The sequence below is a fragment of the Lucilia cuprina genome, chromosome 2 (genome assembly GCF_022045245.1).
Source record: "Lucilia cuprina isolate Lc7/37 chromosome 2, ASM2204524v1, whole genome shotgun sequence".
Taxonomy (NCBI): Eukaryota; Metazoa; Arthropoda; class Insecta; order Diptera; family Calliphoridae; genus Lucilia; species Lucilia cuprina.
Genome location: NC_060950.1, coordinates 1,878,567 through 1,898,481, shown reverse-complemented (window position 1 = coordinate 1,898,481; position 19,915 = coordinate 1,878,567). Strand labels below are relative to the sequence as shown.

Here is a 19,915-nt window from a genome sequence, read left to right as displayed (position 1 = left end):
TTAATTGCATATGGCAACCTTGGTGGCTTGCTAAAAGATTTGAAAAACGATAAATAAGAATAATTTTTGCGCCCACTATCATTTCACAATAACAATGTTGTTTTTCATTTATAATCTTTTTAATAAACTGTTAAATCTTTTAATGTTTTAATCAATTGTTGTGTTTCTAAAATTATTAGTAATTTTATTAAAATTGACAATTGCTTTCCCTTATAAGGGGAAAACAAACTAAATTAACTTTCAACTTAATTTTTCTCAGTGTATTCTGTTTTTCTTTAGCTTTAAAGAAGAAATATGAATGAATTAGTATGCAAAAAGTTTAGCAAATGCGTTGTCTTATTTGAAGTTTATACGTTTTAATATTTTATTTGTATTTCAAATAAATGTGAAAACTAACGGCCGTTTAATAAAATACTAACTAAAATGATTAATTGTAATTTCTTTTGACGCTGACTAAAAGAATTATTGTGAAATTAAATGGCGGATGTGTGGTAAAAGATGTGGGAATTGAAAAAAAGAAAAAGGAATTGGTCAAAGTGGTCTGTTAACTTTAAAACTTACAAAAAAATTTAAATTCAAATTTCAGCGATTGTCTACATACATTACTATGCCTTACTTTGTAATGTCAGACTTACCTTGTAATGTTTCTAAAGTTATATTTGGTAGTCATAAAAATATTGATTGTTTCATAACATTTTTAACTAATTATCAACTGTACCTTAAAATATTTTAAACTATTTTTTCTATGCAAAATTTTCTTCAAGTTTCTAAGTAAATTTATTCAACAATTTCTTGTTTTTTCTTTACAATTATTTTTCAACTTTAAAATGAAATGTGCTACAAAAATGTTGGGGAGTTAAAGCAAACAGAGGAAAAAGCCGTTGTTGTGTAATAAATATTAGACCACATGCTGTTAATATTACGCCAACAATCATATATTTTCACAAAAATAAACTAAAAATAATTCAAATATTTTCCAACTAAAAAAAAAATACACTTAAGAGCACGAGTCATAAAAATCATTGATACAGCCAGTCAGCCACAACACCACCGAACAGACTTACTATCCAAATCTATGTATCTATCTATCCTGTATGACAGTTGAGTAAAGGTTTTTGTCTTGCTGTTGTTGCTGTTAAAACTCAAGTGGCTTAGCCGGGCTTAACTGTGGAAGTGTCACCCAGAAAAAGACACTAAAAAGTGACATTTTTGTATTTCACATGTGAATGATCAAATGTTAAACTCATGTATCTTTATATGGGTCACTGACAGACAGACGGCCACCTAAATATACTCTACTTAACGTGTGAAGTAATACAGCCAGCCAACGAGTGTTAACGTAGGATTATGTCATAAATTTTCCAAACACCTTAAAATACACGTTTGTTGCCATTAAAGAATTTCTTTAGATGAGGAAAACTGCTGCTGATCACGACAGCTGGCTGGGTGGTGTTTAATCCCAATAACAACCCTTTTTCATGACTTATTTTTGGAGGCAATTTAATCATATATTTTATGACCTCTTCTTCGTCTTAAGATACCAGTTGTTCTAGTTATAAGACTTAAGAATTTTTATTTTCTTTTTCTACAGGCACAAAATTCTATAAAATCTTTGTAAATTTACCTTAAAATGTTATCAATTTTCTTTAATTTTATGCAAATTGGTTTTGTTTGCTAACTTCCGGCTATAAAGTTGTAATTTATTTCCTAGTTGTAAATCCACTTTATTACATCCTTTTTATATCCTGTTCCCTACCTTTTACCACCTTTAAGCATAATTTAATAAAACCTCAAACAAAGTGTTAAAAATGTATACAGTTTTTGGTCTAGTTTCTTTTTTTTTTGGTGAACTATCAGCTTAAAACCAAAAAAAATTTCTTTTTATTTATTTTATGGATAAATTTAACCAGTTTTTTAGTTTTTGGCAAAATATTGCTTGTACAAAGATTACAAACAACCCCTTGTAAATCTTTAAACATTTAAAAATTCATAACAACCACTAATTTTTGTATATTAAGGTACATTTTCTTGGTCACCTTTCTTTTTATCTTTCTACTTTTATAAGAAGTAAGTTAAAAATTCTAATATCCTTTTAAAGAGATACTGGCAGCCCTTGGTTGTCATTAAGCTAAAGGTTTTTTTCTTCCATTGTTCAACTGTCTTCTTGTTGTCTGTATAGAATTTAAATTTAACGCTTTATAAACGCTTCAAAGATGTTGGAAATATAAAACTTTAATGGTTCCACCTCATTTCCTTTGATTTATCAAAAAGTGGAAATCTCTTCTTTCCCCTTTACTGAGAAACGTGTGCATGTAGGTATGGTAATTATGGTGTTGAGTGATAATAATGAAAATCATTTTATTTTATTTTGCATTTATATATTTGAATTAATGTGGCGGACATTATTTTCATTTCGATCTATTGTTTTTAAGAAATTTTCTCACAGTTCTTGCTTGTATTCAGTTTTAGTTCTTTTAATGTTGGTTTTTTGAAAATTGTAGTATTTGTTTTCTTCAGTTTTTAAGAAAATGGCTTTGGAAATGTTTGCCATTTATCAATTGTCGAGTATTTAATGTTTTAGTGATTGAACTGTACAGTTTACACTCATAACATAATGTTAGTAATATTTTACTGAAAATAAAATAATGTTGTTGAAACTTCTGAAGGAATAAAATAGTTTAATTTAGTGTTCCTAAATATATTCCTTTTTTCAGAATTTAGAAACCTTTCCTTAAAATGTTTTATTAAAATTAATGACAAAATGATTTCTTGTAAATTTAATTACTTTTTATTTCTTGCAACCCCTGATTTTTTTAATTAAATTTTAAAATAACAAAAAAAAAACTATTCAATTGCAAATGTTTTTTTTGGCGTTCTTTTGAAATCTTACATGATTGATGATGATCTCATTTGGCTTCAAAGAAAATCTACTTTCTCCCTCTCTTAGTGTTCATTATGGTTTTTCAATTTTCTTGGTCTTTGTTATTAGTTTTCTTGTATTTAATACCATGAGAATTACTTAAGGTTTTTGTAAACCAAAAAAAAAAATCTTACAAAGAGAATAAATAAAAAAACAAATGATTAATTGCAAAAAGAACTAGATTGATTTTATGTTTTTGCTCATAAAATTACAATTAACAACAATTAATTGACATTTATGTAAGAAGTCAGAAATACAATATAAAAATTCTCAAAAGTAAAACTTAAAAACAATTCCGCTTCCGTTTAGCAGTTTTTTAAGTACAAAGATTTCAAAAGAATTTTAATAGTGAAAAAACATCAAGCACACTTGCCACTTACTATTTTAATTAAATTTTTTATGCAAATTTATTGTTTGTTTTTATAACACAAATATGGTAACATTTTTTTATGGCTAAGTACACACAAAAAGAAGCAACAAAAAGTATCTATGATTATTTAACTATTGTTCTTTTAATGTAAGAAGTTTCATTTCCCATACACTTTTATAAACTTAATACTACATATTTATTTTGTTAGTCACTGTATGTATGTAAGTGATGACATTTAAGTAGAGATAAATTAAGCTTTACATGTCATTTTGACACTAAATTACATCGTAAACAAGAGAACAAAATATAAAAAACAAAATTAATGTGAGAATTTTAAGATTTTGTTCTACATTTAAACTGCTGAATAGAATGAGATCGACTTGGCCACACATGTGTGTGTGTATTCTGCCAAAACCTCAAAAAACAATAAAAATCGTGGGGGCGTTCAAATTCCGAAAAGAACTACAATATGTATGTGTGAGTGAGTAATAAGAGAAGAAAACAACAACAATACATTACCTTTAGTTAAACTAAGTTTAAAATAAAGATTTTTTACAAGATTAATGACAGGATATTGTTTAAAGAAAAAACACCAACAAGACATGTAATAAATGTCAATGTTAGAAATACCCGAAGGAATTTAAAACTCATTAAAAAATTCCCATGTTTAAATATTTAACGGAAATTTAGAATTTTTTCTAGTGTTTCTTGTTTTTTTTTTGTGAATTTTTCCTGTATTTTTTTATAATAATGGGTTAGAAAATCAGTGATACAAAAAATCAAACAGAAAACTAGAACAAACTACATGAAATGAAATGTAGAACAAATGAAAAAAGTACTGAAACTGATAAAAATCGCATACAAAAAAAAAACAGCATAAAAATTTGTAACAATGGAAAATTGTCACTTTGATTCAAGGGATAGTTTTTCTTCAACTTCATAAGCATGAAGTGTAAATGTCCTTTTAATAAAATGCCAAGCTAATGTCCTGCTGAGGGACATTATTTCATTTTATGTAGTTTTAGCGATAATAATTTTTTTAAACAACGTAACATTTTTGAAATTGAAGGGGTATTTTTTTTTTTGTAAAAGTCAAGAAGTTTGAGAACATTTTTTAAGGGTTTAGTAATAAATACCTAGTTTCTGGGCATATTAATAGTGTAATTAGGTTGTTGCAAACTCAACAGGAAATGTTCTTTTAAATGGAAAAATTAATATACATAGTGAGAATATTAGAAAATTGTATTATTAAGTCATTAATTAATAGCATTAATAGTAATGAAAGATATGTATGTGTGGGAAAATGAGAAAATTTTGGGAAAATCGTAACAAAATAACTAAAACTTAATTATTTGAAAGCAAGGTAAATCTATAAACCATTGTTTCTTTTAAAATCACCAAAACGTTGCTTAAATTTAGTTTGTATGTATTTATGATTTTAATTTTCCTTTTCCAATTTCCGGCATTCTTTTTTTTCAAACCCACTGTCATTCTCCCTATTAAAATGTAGAATTACATTTCCTATCTTCCAACCCAGCAGCTAAACGCAAAAACCCTTCTCAAGTAGTAAAAAGCTTCAAAGGGCTTGTGGGCTTTTGCAAAAACTATTTATTGTTTTCCGACCGGTTTTTATGATTACTTTTGGTCATCAAACAGAAAACACGCTATATTTTTACAGACATTGAACATTATACTTATAATTTTGAAGTGACTTCAACTTTATTCATATTTCTTTTTTTTTCCTTAAGCACATGAAACTTATAAAAAGAGAAAAAATATAAGTACTTTGTGTCCTATTGTTGAAAGAAGAAGTAAAAAAATCTTATTTTTTTTTTGTACGATCAAACCGAGTTTAGTTTTTCTGGGTTAACGCTTCAGTGACAGTGAAACAATAATAACCAACAATAACAACAGCCTTAAGGAAATCATAGAAACCAACAGCAAAAACAAGAAAAATAACACATGTGGTTAAGTCTTAACGAGCAGAAGAAATAAAACCACCAGGAAGGAAGTATGTTCCTTTGATTTTTATTGTTGTTATTTTTTACTTTGAAACTAAAGAAATAAGAAAAGAACACTTGTATTTGCCGAGTTGATTAATCAGTATACAGCCGGGAAAAAAACGCAAAAAAATCTAGGGGTTTAGAGGAAATTAAACAAAAGTCAAGAGCGTAACATTTGAATTTGTAGAGACAAATAAAATAAAAGCCAAAATATAAATTTAGCACAATTTAAACAAAAACAACACTTTGGCATTTGGAAAAGAAAAAAAAAGAATTTTATAAAACAAAACCTCTGAGACTTATTGTCCGTCTGTCTTTACGTCATTCTTTGTTTTGAAACACAACTTAGTGTTGTTGACATACAAACATCATTTTGTTGTTGTTGTTTTCATTTGTTTACCCAAGTTGTACATACTAGGTAAAATATGTATGAATTGTTTTTTCTAGTCAAGAGGATGTTGTCATATTTTCATCACACAAACATTTATTTGAATTAGTAGTTGTTGTAGTAGTTTTTCTTATTGTCAACAACATTTTTGTTTTCTAAACCAGCTGCTGTTAGTAGTTGTTGTCTAAACATATAAAGTGTTTTTGTTGGTGTTAACGCTCCCACTACTTTTTTTCAAAAATGTAGATTTAAGTCAAAACTGCGTTTTTTTAAGAAAAAACATCTAAGGGTGCACTTAAATGTAGAACACTAATAAATTAACACCTTAACACAATTACACTCATACAGCAGGACAGTTTTAAAAAGACAACAACAATACTACTACTTGCTACATATTGCTTACATTTGTGGAATAAACAAAAATATGTAAATAAATTACCAACATCTACACCCCCCATGAAAGAGAAGAAAAAACACTTAAATTATCTGGAGGCTGTAACTGCGAAAAGTGGTACTTTTTTGTAAGAATGTTATTTTTTTAATTTTAGAGGATTTAAAAAAATGAAAGTATGTTAAGAGCTCCCAAAAATATGTGCTTCAATTTTTGTTGTTGTTTATTTAAAAATTGTTTTTAATTAAAAAAGGATGCACAAAATTTGGTTTGTTCTCCTATAACTGATGTCAAAGTTAATCAATATAGTTGAAATATGAGTATGAATGATATATAATCTCTGCCTTGTTTCTCTTTTTTACAGACGTCAACATGCCTTTATGGCTGGTACCACAACAAAAGGTAGTGGCGGTAGTTTAACCCACAGTCCCGAAAGATTAAGAGGCGCTACACATGATCTCTTTGAATTGCTGGAACGAGTACAGTGTTCTCGTTTAGAAGACCAAAGATGTGAACTCCCACCGTATTTTTCTCAGGTAAGTTAAAAGCCCACAAAATTCTAATTTAGTACACAACACTCTCATGTATTATTTAAAAGTACATAATTCCCCAAATGACTTAAATTATAATGAAAAAAAAAAAAACAAAAGAAAAATAGGACAACTGACCTTTCACAATGGTAAAAATTTGGTCATAAAATGTTAATCCTCCTACTTCTCTCCTTGTCCATGTGTAACAATTTTAATGTTGTTTTTATGTTGCAAAAAATTTTATTATTATTTCCTTGTTGCCAAAGTCATAAAAAAACTTTTGTTGTTTAAAAATTACGTTCATATAAATTTTGACATGTTTAACAGACAAATAAGTGCTAAGAGAAAAGATTTTTAAACAATAAATGTCAAAATTGCATATGATGTCCACCAAGAAAACACACCCTCTCTCTCTAATGGCAGTTACATTGAAAAAACCAAAAATATTAAATTTAATTGTATGTCATATACAAAGAAAAAGTATGTTTGTAGCTTGTAGAGTGTATAAACATTAAATAAACATTTACAACATGTAATTTGTCTCATAAACATTTGATGTGTTCTGTTGTTGCTAAAGAAATTTTACGACATGAATTTGTTAAAAATATTGGCAATTTATTTATTTTATTGCCAAAACAACATTTCACACTATAATATCTGTCTGTCCACATTACTCACTTAGTGCGTCGAATTAAATTGAGCGGAAGTTTGCACCAATTTTGTGGCAAGTCAGCTAAAGTTATTCTTTGTTTAAAAACTAATTACTGTAATTTATCATTAAACTTTAAGTACTACTCACAACTTAATGCAATTTTAGTTTTTTTTAAAGACAACTAACAAAAATAATTACGAAGGTTAACTTAACACAAAACACCTACAACTTGTTAATTTGCAAGATTTTACAAAGTGTTTGTTTGGTCATCAAGTACTTGTGAGATCATTTACTGTCTGTAATTTGAAATAAACTCATAATAACACTGACACTTTAAGTTTTCTTAAACCACAGCTCTATTAAGATCGGTTCATTATTTAAACTTTAACCATTAAAGAAACACCGCACCCGTCGCAAAGTAATCTTAATTTTATATTTCTCATTTCGTTTTCTTTGACTTTAAACTTCAATTGTATTTAATTATATTTTTTATTTCTATATTTATTTGGCTTTCAATGTGCAATAATTAACACTGACAACAGCTTTTTTTTTTCATTAATTCATTAGTTTTAATAGTTTTTTTTATTCACAAAAATTTTTTCTATTTACGATACGGAATCAACCTTTAAAAAACGTGTGTTAGTTAATGCTAGAAATAAACAAAACGGGAAAATAAATTTGTTACGGTTTAATTTGGCAAAAAAAACATTCATTATTTAAATGTTTAACAATATAATTTGTGTAAACTGTTAATTATATAGAAAATAGTTAATTAGTTTTATTTATAGAAATTTAAATTGATAATATTTTGTTTGTGATTTTTTTGTTCATACAGATATTTCAAAACAACATATTCTAAATGAAAATAAAAAGACACACAATTTATTAATAGATCATCAATAAACTAAAATAAATAAAATTCATATTATAATCAAAGTAAAATAATTAATTTAATTTTGCTTATAAGAACGTCGACACTTGGGTTTTTATGTATTCTTCAATAATTTTAAATCTAAAAAAGTTTTCTAATTTTTTTCAAACAAATAAAAAATAAAATTAATTTTTTTAATGGCATTTTATATTTTTATTTTAAATCTGCCTGTTTTTTCTTCTTTCTTATTGAAAACAATAACATTTTTTCGAATTTATGAATTTGCTAATAAATTATGAATCGAACATAACTTTTTTCCCAAACCATTTTTCATTCAAAATGTTAAAAGTTCATAAAATATATGAATTAGTGTTAAACTGCAAAAAAGTGATTAATTTTTTAAAATTTTGCTAATGAAGAATGATAAACACCCTCTTTTTAATGTCTTTTCATCAATAATTTAAATCTTAAAAAGTATAAAAAAATTAAACATTTTTATTTTTATTTTCATTTTAAATTAATTGTTTAAAACAAAATTTTTATTTTAAAGCAAAAATCGTAAAAGTGACAAAAAACAACCAAAAAATTTTTTTAAAAATTTTATTTTTTTTACATATTTATTTCTAATTTTTTGGATTTTTTCCATATTTTTAAAAAAAAAAAAATTTCGATAAAAGTTCTTTTATCGATAAAAAGTTATCAAAACGGAGATTATTTCATATTTTTTTTAATTAACGTTTTTGGAGAAAATTTAGCATTATTGAAGACATAAACCAAGAAGTGTCGACGTTATAAAGCAAAAAATTCAACCAAGTCTTGAAAATGTTATTTTTTATTAAACTTAAAGTATACTTTGAGGGGAAACAAAATTAAAAAGTAACTTTAATGCGAATAGCGCATTAAAGTCTTGAAAATGTTATTTTTATTAAACTTAAAGTATACTTTGAGGAGAAATAATATTAAAAAAGTAACTTTAATGCGAATAGCGCGCTCTGGTGGTCAATAACATCAACTTTTGTAAACGGTTTGTGACTTAACTATTGTGCTTGGCTTTACTTATAGTAAACGTGTAGCAAATACATACATCATTGTAATTTACATGTATTCGAAGTATGTTCAATGTGTATGAAGCATGAGTGAAGTCTTCGCTCGTTATGTCGTTTGTTCCGTTTCCGAGAGAAGGTTGTTCAGTGCAAAATCTTCACAAGCCACAAGTTTTTGAATAATTTCTTCAAATTAATAATATTGTAAAAGAAATTAAATTGACAATTTTTGCAAATTTTAAAAAGTATAGGGTAAAATAAAGCAAATCACTTAAACTTTTAAAATTACTTTGATGAAAAGTATTTACAATAAAAAATAGGTAATTATATATAAATTATTATTTTTCAAGTTATTTGTTTCTTCTTATTTATTCAATAAATAAGTTTCCAACAACAGACAACTGGAGTAAATTTGTTATTTTAAAAATTGAGATTATTTGACAAAAATTGCGTCCTTTCGAAAACAAATACACATAATGACAAACGAATTTCTCTAATGCCAAATCAATTTGGAAAACAACACATGACTTTAGCTAATCTTTTTTATATACTTTTAATTTTATTTTAATATTTTTCACTTTCCTTAACATTTCAAATGAAATGGAAGGAAATTTGCTGAGAGGCTCCTCATTGTTTTATCAAACGTCGTAAATAATTTAGCCTTAACAACTGTTGGCGAAAAAAAAAACATTTCAAAACAATTACAACCTTTTTTTTCATTTATGAGTTTTTTGTTTTTGTTATTTTATTTAGTAAGTATTGTTCAGAGTTATTGACAAATATTCATAAAGAAAGTGACGAACGAAGGCAGACGCCAACAAGTCGTTGGTGGGTAAAATAAATTTCACAGTTTATTAGTTGCCTTTTTTCAGGTTTTGTTATTTTTTCCTCATCCCAGCCATCATAATGTTTATTGAATAGAGTTTTCTATTAGTTTTTCCTGAAAAAAACATAAAATAATAAAAAATAATACATATGTAGGAAAAGTACCTAATTTTGAAATAATAAATGAAACTTAACAAATTCGTAAATTTCATCAACATCATTATGATCATGGCTTCTAATTTTATTGTTTAATACAACAAAACAGTGCATAAATAAATAATATACGTTAAATTGAAATTTTATGGTGAGAACTTTTAAGTTTCTTTTTTGTGTGTGACTTAATTTGCATAACAAATAAAATTTTGTTTAACAATAAAAAACCAAACCAAAGAAAGATTTTTGTAGAATGATAAAATTAACAAAAGAAACAAAAAACATTGCAAAATTATAATTTTTTTCGTAAATTTAATTGAATCTTTTACATTAAGCCCAAAAAAAGAAACAAATAAAATTAAGTTAAGAAATAAAACAATAAAAGTTTTTATTAAACAAAAACTTTGTTGATGAAAAACTCCCTTGATAGTTGCACAACTTATTTAAGAAAATAGAATGTCTTGGTTATATTTAAATTTTAAGTTTTTTTTCTACCCTCATGGCACGCCACCAACCTTTCGCAACTTGTCTTTCTTTATTCTTGTTGTTATTTTAGTGTGTTTTATTAATTTATCAAGAATCCAAGTTTCAACATGTGTTTTAAGTACTTCAATATAAAAATTTTGCAATTTTTTATTTTAACAACACACTCACTCCTGTGTATAGTTTTTTGATGCATGGAAAAACTGCGGGTTTTTTTATTGAAGAGAAATGTTTACTCAAGTGCTGTTAGTACAAAACAACCGTTATTATCATCATGATTATTATTTTTCTCATACTAGACTTACTACAACTCATTCCTTAGCATCACCATCCTTATGATGAGGGTCTTCACTACTCTCCTGCCGCCATATTTGTTTAACAACAATAAGAATGTTGGGTGTTTTCGCACAACTTTTGAAAACCTTTCATTAGTTTGTTTACAAGTTAATTTTTGCTGATGTTTTTGTTGCTATTTTTTAATTTTAAAAGTTGTTGTTTACAAAATTTTTGAAATGTGCAGGATAAAAATTTTGAATTGAGATGTTTAAACTGTAAACTATAGGAAAAAATTACAAACATTCATTTTTTATAAAAGAAATAAAGAGATATTTTGATCGGTAAATCATTAAGTTTAATTCCAGTTTAGTTCAAGGTGATATATTTCTCTTTGTTATACAAATTTCTAGTATATAGAATTTCATTTGATAAATTAAAAATCTGATTCATTTTTTTCGAGGTCATATGAATGGGAAAATAGTTAATTGGTTATTTTTTAAACTTCAGAATTTATATTATGACCAAACCAAAAGTAAACTTCACTTTATATTATTTGTAATAAATAACTGATTAAAAGACCACAAATATTTACAAATTTAAAATTAAATTTTTTAAATTATAAATTCTTTGAAATTTTTAAAACTTCTTGATTGATTGGGGTTGGAGTAATTGGGAGTTATAAAATATTGTGGCAAGGGCACAAATAAATGTTGCCATTCCTATTCTTATAATTGTAACGAGAAAGTGTTGAGTACTCGTAACTGCAACTGTTGATAAAATGTTGATTTTGTTAAAATAAACATACTCATACAGAAGAAAACAAAATAAACTTGGCTTAAAGCAACCGGAAAATAATTATATTTTTTACAATACTCCAACGTTTTACTCGTACTTTACAAACAGCCAGAAATTACAAAAAAAAAAAAAAAAAATACTAAATATGAGACCCTAAACTAAACACAGAGCAACATTATTCATTCATAAACTATTCATTCATTCTGTGGTTATAACAAGATTTTCGGTTCCTCCATAATATTTCAACAGAGACTACACGACGTTGTGATATGATGTTGATAATATCACAAAAGAAAAAATAAAAAACATAGATTTAAGAAAAATACCCGGTAGATCGGATGACTAGAAATTGCTGAATAGATAATAAATGTAAGCTAAAAAGCTTTCTAAAGTATCCAATATGCCCTTTAATTGATTACTTGAGGATAGTAAGGTGGTAATTGTTTCTTCAATAATAAGAATAGATTTGTCTCTGGTATATTTTATATTCTTAACAACAGGAACTAACGGGTAAATTTACTACTCTTACTATTTATTATGCCTCATGGTTTTTGTGTTTGCCACAATCTGCTGCTCTTGCTGTTTCAGCTGAGGAATCAGCCAAGCCAGCCAAACCAACACAAGCATACATACATGTATGTACATGATTTAGAATCCATTTGTGACTAGACAAGAAAGAGTATTTTAGTAGTTTGTAATAATTTCCACATTTGTTAAAAATACGTGAATTAAAAAATACAACAAAATGTGGCTGGAAAATGCTTGTACGATTATGAAGGAACGTAGGAAAAAAAGCAACACATTAAAATTGCTGATGATGGTGGGAGTCTCGTATATGTTGTTCACTTTTAGTTATTGTTGTTGTTTTATATGGCAATTAAAACAAAACTCTTCTACGTAACGTTTATACTACTTACATTTTTTTGTTGTTGAAATAGACGGAAAAACTCATACCTACCGCTAACGACTTCAGTTTACTCTAAAGTAGTATATGAATAAAAAGACTCATAAGCCACAATAGATGTGATATGCAACAAACACATCTCACATGTATTTGTAATAAATGCTGATGCAACATTTAGCAGCAAGCTGGATAAATGTTAGGCTGACTTCATTATAACTGCTGCTACGGTCATAAGGGTCTGGGTCTTTTCGTTTACTAACTACTTGTACAACAACAATTATAACTCTTTAATTTGTCTACCTACTGCTTTGTCGTCCTGTAGGGGATTAGGAAGATATTTAGGAGTTTTTACAAATAATTTGCAATATTTTCTTATTATGAAATTAACATATTAAAACAATAATTTCAAACTATCTGGAAAAATTCATTCAAATTCAAATGGGAAATTTTAAGTAATTTTGGAAGATTTTTGAAAACAATTCTGAATTATTTTACTTCATGAGGTATTTCTTAAATATTATGGGTCTTGTTAATAACAATTTATTATAGGTTTATAAAACATTCAAAATTAGATAAATTGTAAATTTCATTTTGTACTGAAATATGAAAATTTTATGCAATTTTGATTTAGCTACTTTATGAAATTCCTTATAAATTCACCTTAAAAAACCTAAAACATTTATATTTTAATTTCTATAGCTGCTTAGAGTTTTAGACAAATTTGTGAGGCAGTTGTTAATTTTTCTTCATTTCGAAAGCTGACATATGCAAATTAAGCAAAAAAGCCAAACATAATATAGAGGGTAAGTAAGAAAGAAGATACCAAACTAAAAAACATTTAAATTATGTTTTTACCAAAGTGTCGTCTTTGTATTTTTTTTTAGTAAATTCACACATATTCAAGAGTCAAACTCAAAAGACCGTGAAATATATGCAAATAGTTGGTAACAAAAAGTGGCAACAACAGCAGCAACAATATAAAAAATTATAAGTAGTGAAAACTCTGGCAAAGAATAACGACATGTTTTAGTAGACTTCCTGTTGAAAACGAAATAATAAAAAAATCAACCAACAACCTGCTGGGAAGACAATGGACTAAAATTCATTCATTTTACAAATGTTTAAAAAAGTGAATTTTAAAGTTAGTTAAATTTTGGGGAGTATTTTTTCGATTTCAGTTGTAATTACGTAAATTGCAACCACACATGAGTTGTGACTTTGTTTGTTGTTGTTTAAAAGAAACCAAAGGATAATTTGTATCCTGTTACTGTTTTCCCACTGTCTTTTACCCACAAAAAACCACAATAATTTGCTATTGTTTTAAGATTTTTTATGAACTTCCTACGGACTATGGAAGTAAGGAATATTTTTTTCCCTAGATTTATATAAAACAATATTTTTGAAAACGCTAGTCCATCTTATTTCATGTTTTTCAGTTATTTTATTGGTTGCATTTTCCTCTTAAATTTCTTTCTTATTTAAAGTATTTGTTGCACTTTTTCGCTTTTTTCATTTAAAACTTTCTTTCTATTGCATACTTGAAACTTTTAATTGAATTTTTTCACTGCATTTTTCTTTCTATTCAAAGCTAATGAAAGAAAACTTATTGCTCATATAAGGACTAAATAATTCTTTAAACTGAATAACTTTTTTGCCAACACCATCAACAAAAGTTATTTATAAAAGAGTTTTAAAGGATGTTGTGTATTTTTAGAAAATAAGTGTTTAGTTGGACCCAAGAAAAAAGGAATTAATTGAAAAATCAAGCAGAAGTGTAGAAACAATTAAACAAACACTGAGAGAAATAAATACGTATTAAAACTGAATTCTATTGAAAAATTGGCATATCAATGTTTAATTATACTATTTAATTAGGAAATTATTTAAAAAGTAATCAAATGTCAATTATTGCATCAATGTCATATTTTTCTGGCACCTTTAGATTTTGTCTAAAAAATAGTTTTTAATAAAATTTCTTAATTTACAATTAAATTACATACAAATATATATGCCTCCCAAACCAACTTCATCAAAATGTCATTAAAACAAAACCTGTCATAATTTTACACAAGTTTGCTCAATGTTCAGCCAGTCTTTCACTTATTCATACATTCTTATGACACACACCTACAAACCCAAAGATTTTCCCACCTTCAAAAGCAGTTATTAAATTATATTACTTTTCTTAAAAAAAATAATAATAAAATAAATGAAAAGCTTTAAAAAATGTCACACATAAAAATTAAAAAAAAATGTAAGAGTAAAGTTACCATTATTTAATGAGATTTCATTTCAAGTTAACAAACAACACGCGAAAGCAACAAACCCCCCTATACACCTTAACTAAAGAGTTACCAACCAGAGCTTAGCAAAAAAAAAAAAACAAAAATAATAACATTATAAAGTTGACTAAAAAAAGATTAAATATTTTGTTTGAATGTATTCTTGAGCTTTAAGTCCAAACACATTTATATCTAATTTTAAATACATTGAATGACAGATATAAACAATTTTAACGGTAAATTATTTATATATGAGTGAGTGGGGAGGTAGACATATTTTCTCTAACATTTCTTAATATTTTTGTTTTGGCTTTATCTAATCTTAATGTAAGTCTCTATCTTTGTGCTCTTCATGATGATGACTGTGTTTTTTAATTAATCATCATTATTTAGTTAAACATAACTGCACTGATAGTTTTGGTTTTGCGCCATCAAAACTTATATTAAAATAAAAATGGTTATGTTATTTAAAAGCTGAGAGACACAGGGAAATGCTTTATAAAGAGTTTAAATTTAAAGGCCTTTGAGAAAAATTAAAATTAGATTTAAAACATAAAATAAATTGAATATTGTCTGTTGATTTGTAAATTTATTTTTCCAAATTCAATTTATTTAGTTTTTCTTGATTGATATTTTAATTTTAATATTTTCTTTCTAAATTTATGTAAAGGTGTGTTTTTATTTTGTTCGTGTTTTTTTCGCATTTATTGTTTCTTATAATCCAAAATACACACAACATTTCTTCTTAAGACATTTGTAAAGGAATAAATGGGGAAAAAACTAAAGTAAAATAAACTAAAGAAATAGAGACACCCAAAAGCAAAATCTGTCTGCCCGTCAAATGCCAAAAAACTATATACCTTTCATTCAAATTGATTGTGTCTAAGCATAAAATACGCTGCATTACAAAGCTATTATATGGTAATACAAAAACTTAAAAAAAGGAAACAATGGAAAAATAGAGTTGCCAACTTAAGATTTAATTAGAAACCAACTTTTTTCATATTGCGAAAATGCAAATCAGTCTATAGAACGGAAAGTTTTTACTACAAAGTGAAAATATAAAAAATTAAAAAAGTTTTGGTTTTCTTTCATCAAATCTAATAATTGGCAACTCTAAAGTTTTTGTTTTTGCTTATATTGCATATGTCAGCAAATAATTCGTATCTGTTTATCATCATCCTCTCGCTCTATTCAAATGTTAAATAAAACTATTGGAAAAAACACAAGTTGATGCCTTTTGTTTTCTTGAGTAACTTTTCTAGAATGCACTATTATTGGCTTTGGAGTTTTCTTAAGATTGACATATAAATATTGTAAGTATTTATTTGTTAGTAATAAGTTTTCTTTTTTGTTACATTGGCACAACAAGATGCTACTTGCCAGATATAATAAATATTTACATAAAGATTCAAATAAATTTTCTATATAAAAAAATAAACAAGTAAAAAACACACATTTGAAAATTTCACTTTAAATTTACTAAACTTCAAACTATTATCGCCTTACAATTATTGCGTCTTTTTGGCAATTTTTTATAATTCGGAAATTGTTTATCACAAACTTTTGTTTATTGTTAGCACTTTTTTTTTGTAAATCACAAAAATATATTTTCAGAATTAAATTTTGGTGATAACAATTTATGTTTTTGCCAGTTTTTAATTTCTCCAAATGTTATCGAATTTGTAATTTCATTGTTTTTAAAATTTGCTAAATAAAACAGCAAGCTGTATATGTTTAGGCAATTAATTAAAATGACTCATGTGCAATTTGAAAATAAATGTGATTTAAAAAAAAAACTATATATTTATCGCAATGGTTTTGTTATATTTTAACTAAAGAATTTTGTGTTTTAATATTTGTGGTTTTATTTAAAATCAACCATAGTTTTCTATTATGGATTTTGTTCATAATATTTTATTACACATTTATTGAACAAATTTAGTATGTTAATTTTCTTATTAACATAAATGTTATATATTAACTGATTGTAATTTAAAATTTTAACACGAGTTGCCATACTACTCTGATATTTCAACAGTTTATTCTTTATATACATACAATTCTTATATATTTATTCATATTTTTTTTTAAATTTGTTTAAAGAAATAATTATAATAAGGTTTTTAAAAAAAAATATAAAATGATTAAATCATTATAAACAGTATAAACCGTTAAATTACGTTTATTATATTTTAAACAAAAATCACCAAAATGTTGATAAACAGTACATATGGCAACTTTACACTGAACATACCTCATTGCAATTTTTGTTCTCTCTACTCGTGCTCTCTTTTCCGGAACACACACACATTTATAAAATAACAAGCAAAACACAGCAACATAAACACAACCAAATTAAACATTTGGAAAAAACAAAACAAATCATTCGTTAGTGAGACGTGCTAGAGTTTGGAACGTTAATAAATTTATAAACGGAAAACAAATGACTAAAAAATATAATAAGAAAAAGTGATTAATAAAAAATGCATATAAAATACATACATTTTTAACATAAACTAACTTAAAAAATTTTAAAACAAACTAATTTATTAATTAAAAAACAAACATAAATATAAAACCACAAAATGAAGCCTCAACAAACAGTGAAATTAATAAAACATAAAATAGTTGTGGTTTTATGCAGTATGATTATTAATATAAATTATTGTAAAATTTTGTAAAACAAAAAATATTTTTAACATAAAGTTATGTTTAACTAAAAAAAAATTTAATAATTAAAAGAAAATAAAGAAAGGAATCTCAAAAGTTGCTCTGATTGTTAAAAGAGCTTAAAAAGTTAAGCTTAACTAAAAGTGTAATTTGTTAATACAAAAACAACTATAAAAAATAAAGCTTGAAAATATTGTTACTCAAAAGTTCTCAAAATTTTTAAATAACACAACGCAACAACAACAACAATAATACAAAAACTGCAAAACAAAAAACCTGTCAAACAAGTTAAGAAATAAATATAAAATAAAACAATAAATGAAAAAATAAACTACAAAGAGGCAAAAAATAAAACCAAAAAAATTAATTTAACACAACCAACCCATTTATTTGCCAACTGACAGCAACAACAAAATACAACAACGAAAGCCAACAAACGGAAAAAACAAACAAGCAAAGAAACCCCCCTCTCCCGATTTTTGTTTAAAACTGGATTTTGTTATTACGAAAAACCAAAATATTATTATATTAGTAGTTTTTCTTTTAAACGCCCACTGTTAAACAGACAACAACAAATGCAACACAAATTCATGTTGTTGTTCATTTAGCAAGCAGACTAAAGACGAAAAACAGAAAAAAAGAAACAGGCTGTTTTTTGTCTGATCCCCATTTTTTTACAACTTCCTTTCACACACTTCCCGACTCCCTTTCCATTACATTCACTTTACAAGAGAACACCAACCAACCAACCAACTCTTTTTTGTGGCTCTACTTTGGGTCTGCCATAAAAGGAAACCAACATTAAGTTTTGTAAAGTGTGCAAAGTAGAAGAAGTGTGGTTGTTTTTGGTCGCCATCAACGTAATAGTTGTTGTACTTACTGTCTGTCTCTTAAGAACAATTTTGCAAACAATTTTCTTGTTGTTTGCCAAACAGAAAAAAACTTGATTAGTTTTTTTATAAATAATATTTTGGTCGTTGGGTCTGCTGTCTGTAGTTGTCGTGTGCCCGTCTTAGATTTTTTTGCTACGTTGGAGTCTTAATTTGAAGGTGGCATTTTATACAGAAGGCGCCGAACGTCGTTGGGTTCGACAAGCCGTTATGGGGGTACTTAGGTGGCGCGATCTACCCGGATCGCGAGTTTCGGTTGGCTCATCGAATCACTCCAATAGTAATCATACAAACAATAATAACAACAATAGAGGAGAGGTAAGGAGATAAATTTACATATTTAAAATAATAAAATAAATTGTTTAAATTGGATTAAAACAAAACACTTTAATTATAATTCCCCGAATTTTTAGTATGTTACTGTTAAGAAATTTAATTCTCATTTTATAGACCATGAACTTCTAGCTAGATTTGTTTTTAGAAATTCAAAGTTAAAACATCAAGGTTTCACTGTTTTTTTTTTTTAAAGAAACTGCTAATACATTTGACCTTTTTACTGTCATGTCAAATAACAATAATAATCTCTTGTTTACCTATATAAAAACCAAGAAAGAAATGATGTTAAAGTTGTAATTTAAAGTCAGTCATGTCATGTCACATTTAGTTTAATAACCATTCTTTATGATGATTTTGGGGCAAATTTGACTTAAAACTGAAACTAAACAGAATCATTAAACTTTAACTAAAAACCAAAAATGCGTGACTATGAAATAAAATTAAGACATGACTTAAAAAATCTTATTTTAAATTTCTTTTAACACTTCTGTCTTAACATTTCAACAACTGAAAGTAACGTTTTTCTTTTTACAAGAGAGAAAAAAACCAACTAATTAATCGTGTGATTAATGGTGGGTTTTTCTTTTATATGTTACTGTTTACAGATATATGTATGTAATTGTTTTTTATGTTTTTAACAATTCTACTGTTACTTTTAGTTTTCTTCTTTAATTTTTATTAATGAAAGTTTATGATTATTTAGCAACCTACGCACCTTTTAACGTTTTTTTTTTCGTTGTTGGTTAAATGATTTTGTTTCGAAACCATTACCACCATCAACTTCATAATGATTATGATGACTACCTTCGTCATTATGAGTTTAATGATCAGCATTGCCTTCCTCATCTGCTGTAAGCGTAGAAGAAATTACTCGTCAACTTTCTCTTTTGTTTCAGTTCAGTTTAGTTTTGAAATCTTTTTCTTGTTATTATTAAGTTTAATCATATAGACAAGATAATTGTTACAAAAAAAGTATCTCAACATTTTAATTCTAATTGATAGAAAAGTATACAATTGAAAACAATTATCTATAAAAGAAAACAGTGGCGTATTTAGAAAAGGGGGATTATCATGTGTAAATTAGGTGGATGTGGTAATTTTAATTTCACTTTTGTTTGATTTTTCCCCCT

The 19,915-nt window shown here is 26.3% G+C and overlaps 1 protein-coding gene across 6 annotated transcripts in view; it reads left to right on the top strand.

The window, feature by feature from the left end:
- The window catches only part of LOC111688439 (rap1 GTPase-activating protein 1), a 208,451-nt gene that overhangs the window by 143,740 nt on the left and 44,796 nt on the right, over positions 1-19,915 (top strand). For 5 of the 6 annotated variants that reach the window (XM_046946532.1, XM_046946524.1, XM_046946519.1 and 2 more), the window contains one exon: positions 6,437-6,608. In XM_046946532.1, the coding sequence (XP_046802488.1) occupies positions 6,453-6,608 (156 nt within the window). In that variant the 5' untranslated portion in view covers positions 6,437-6,452. Of the gene's footprint in view, positions 1-6,436; positions 6,609-18,079; positions 18,768-19,915 lie in introns of those variants that run through there. The other variant, XM_023450956.2, reaches the window with a different exon arrangement.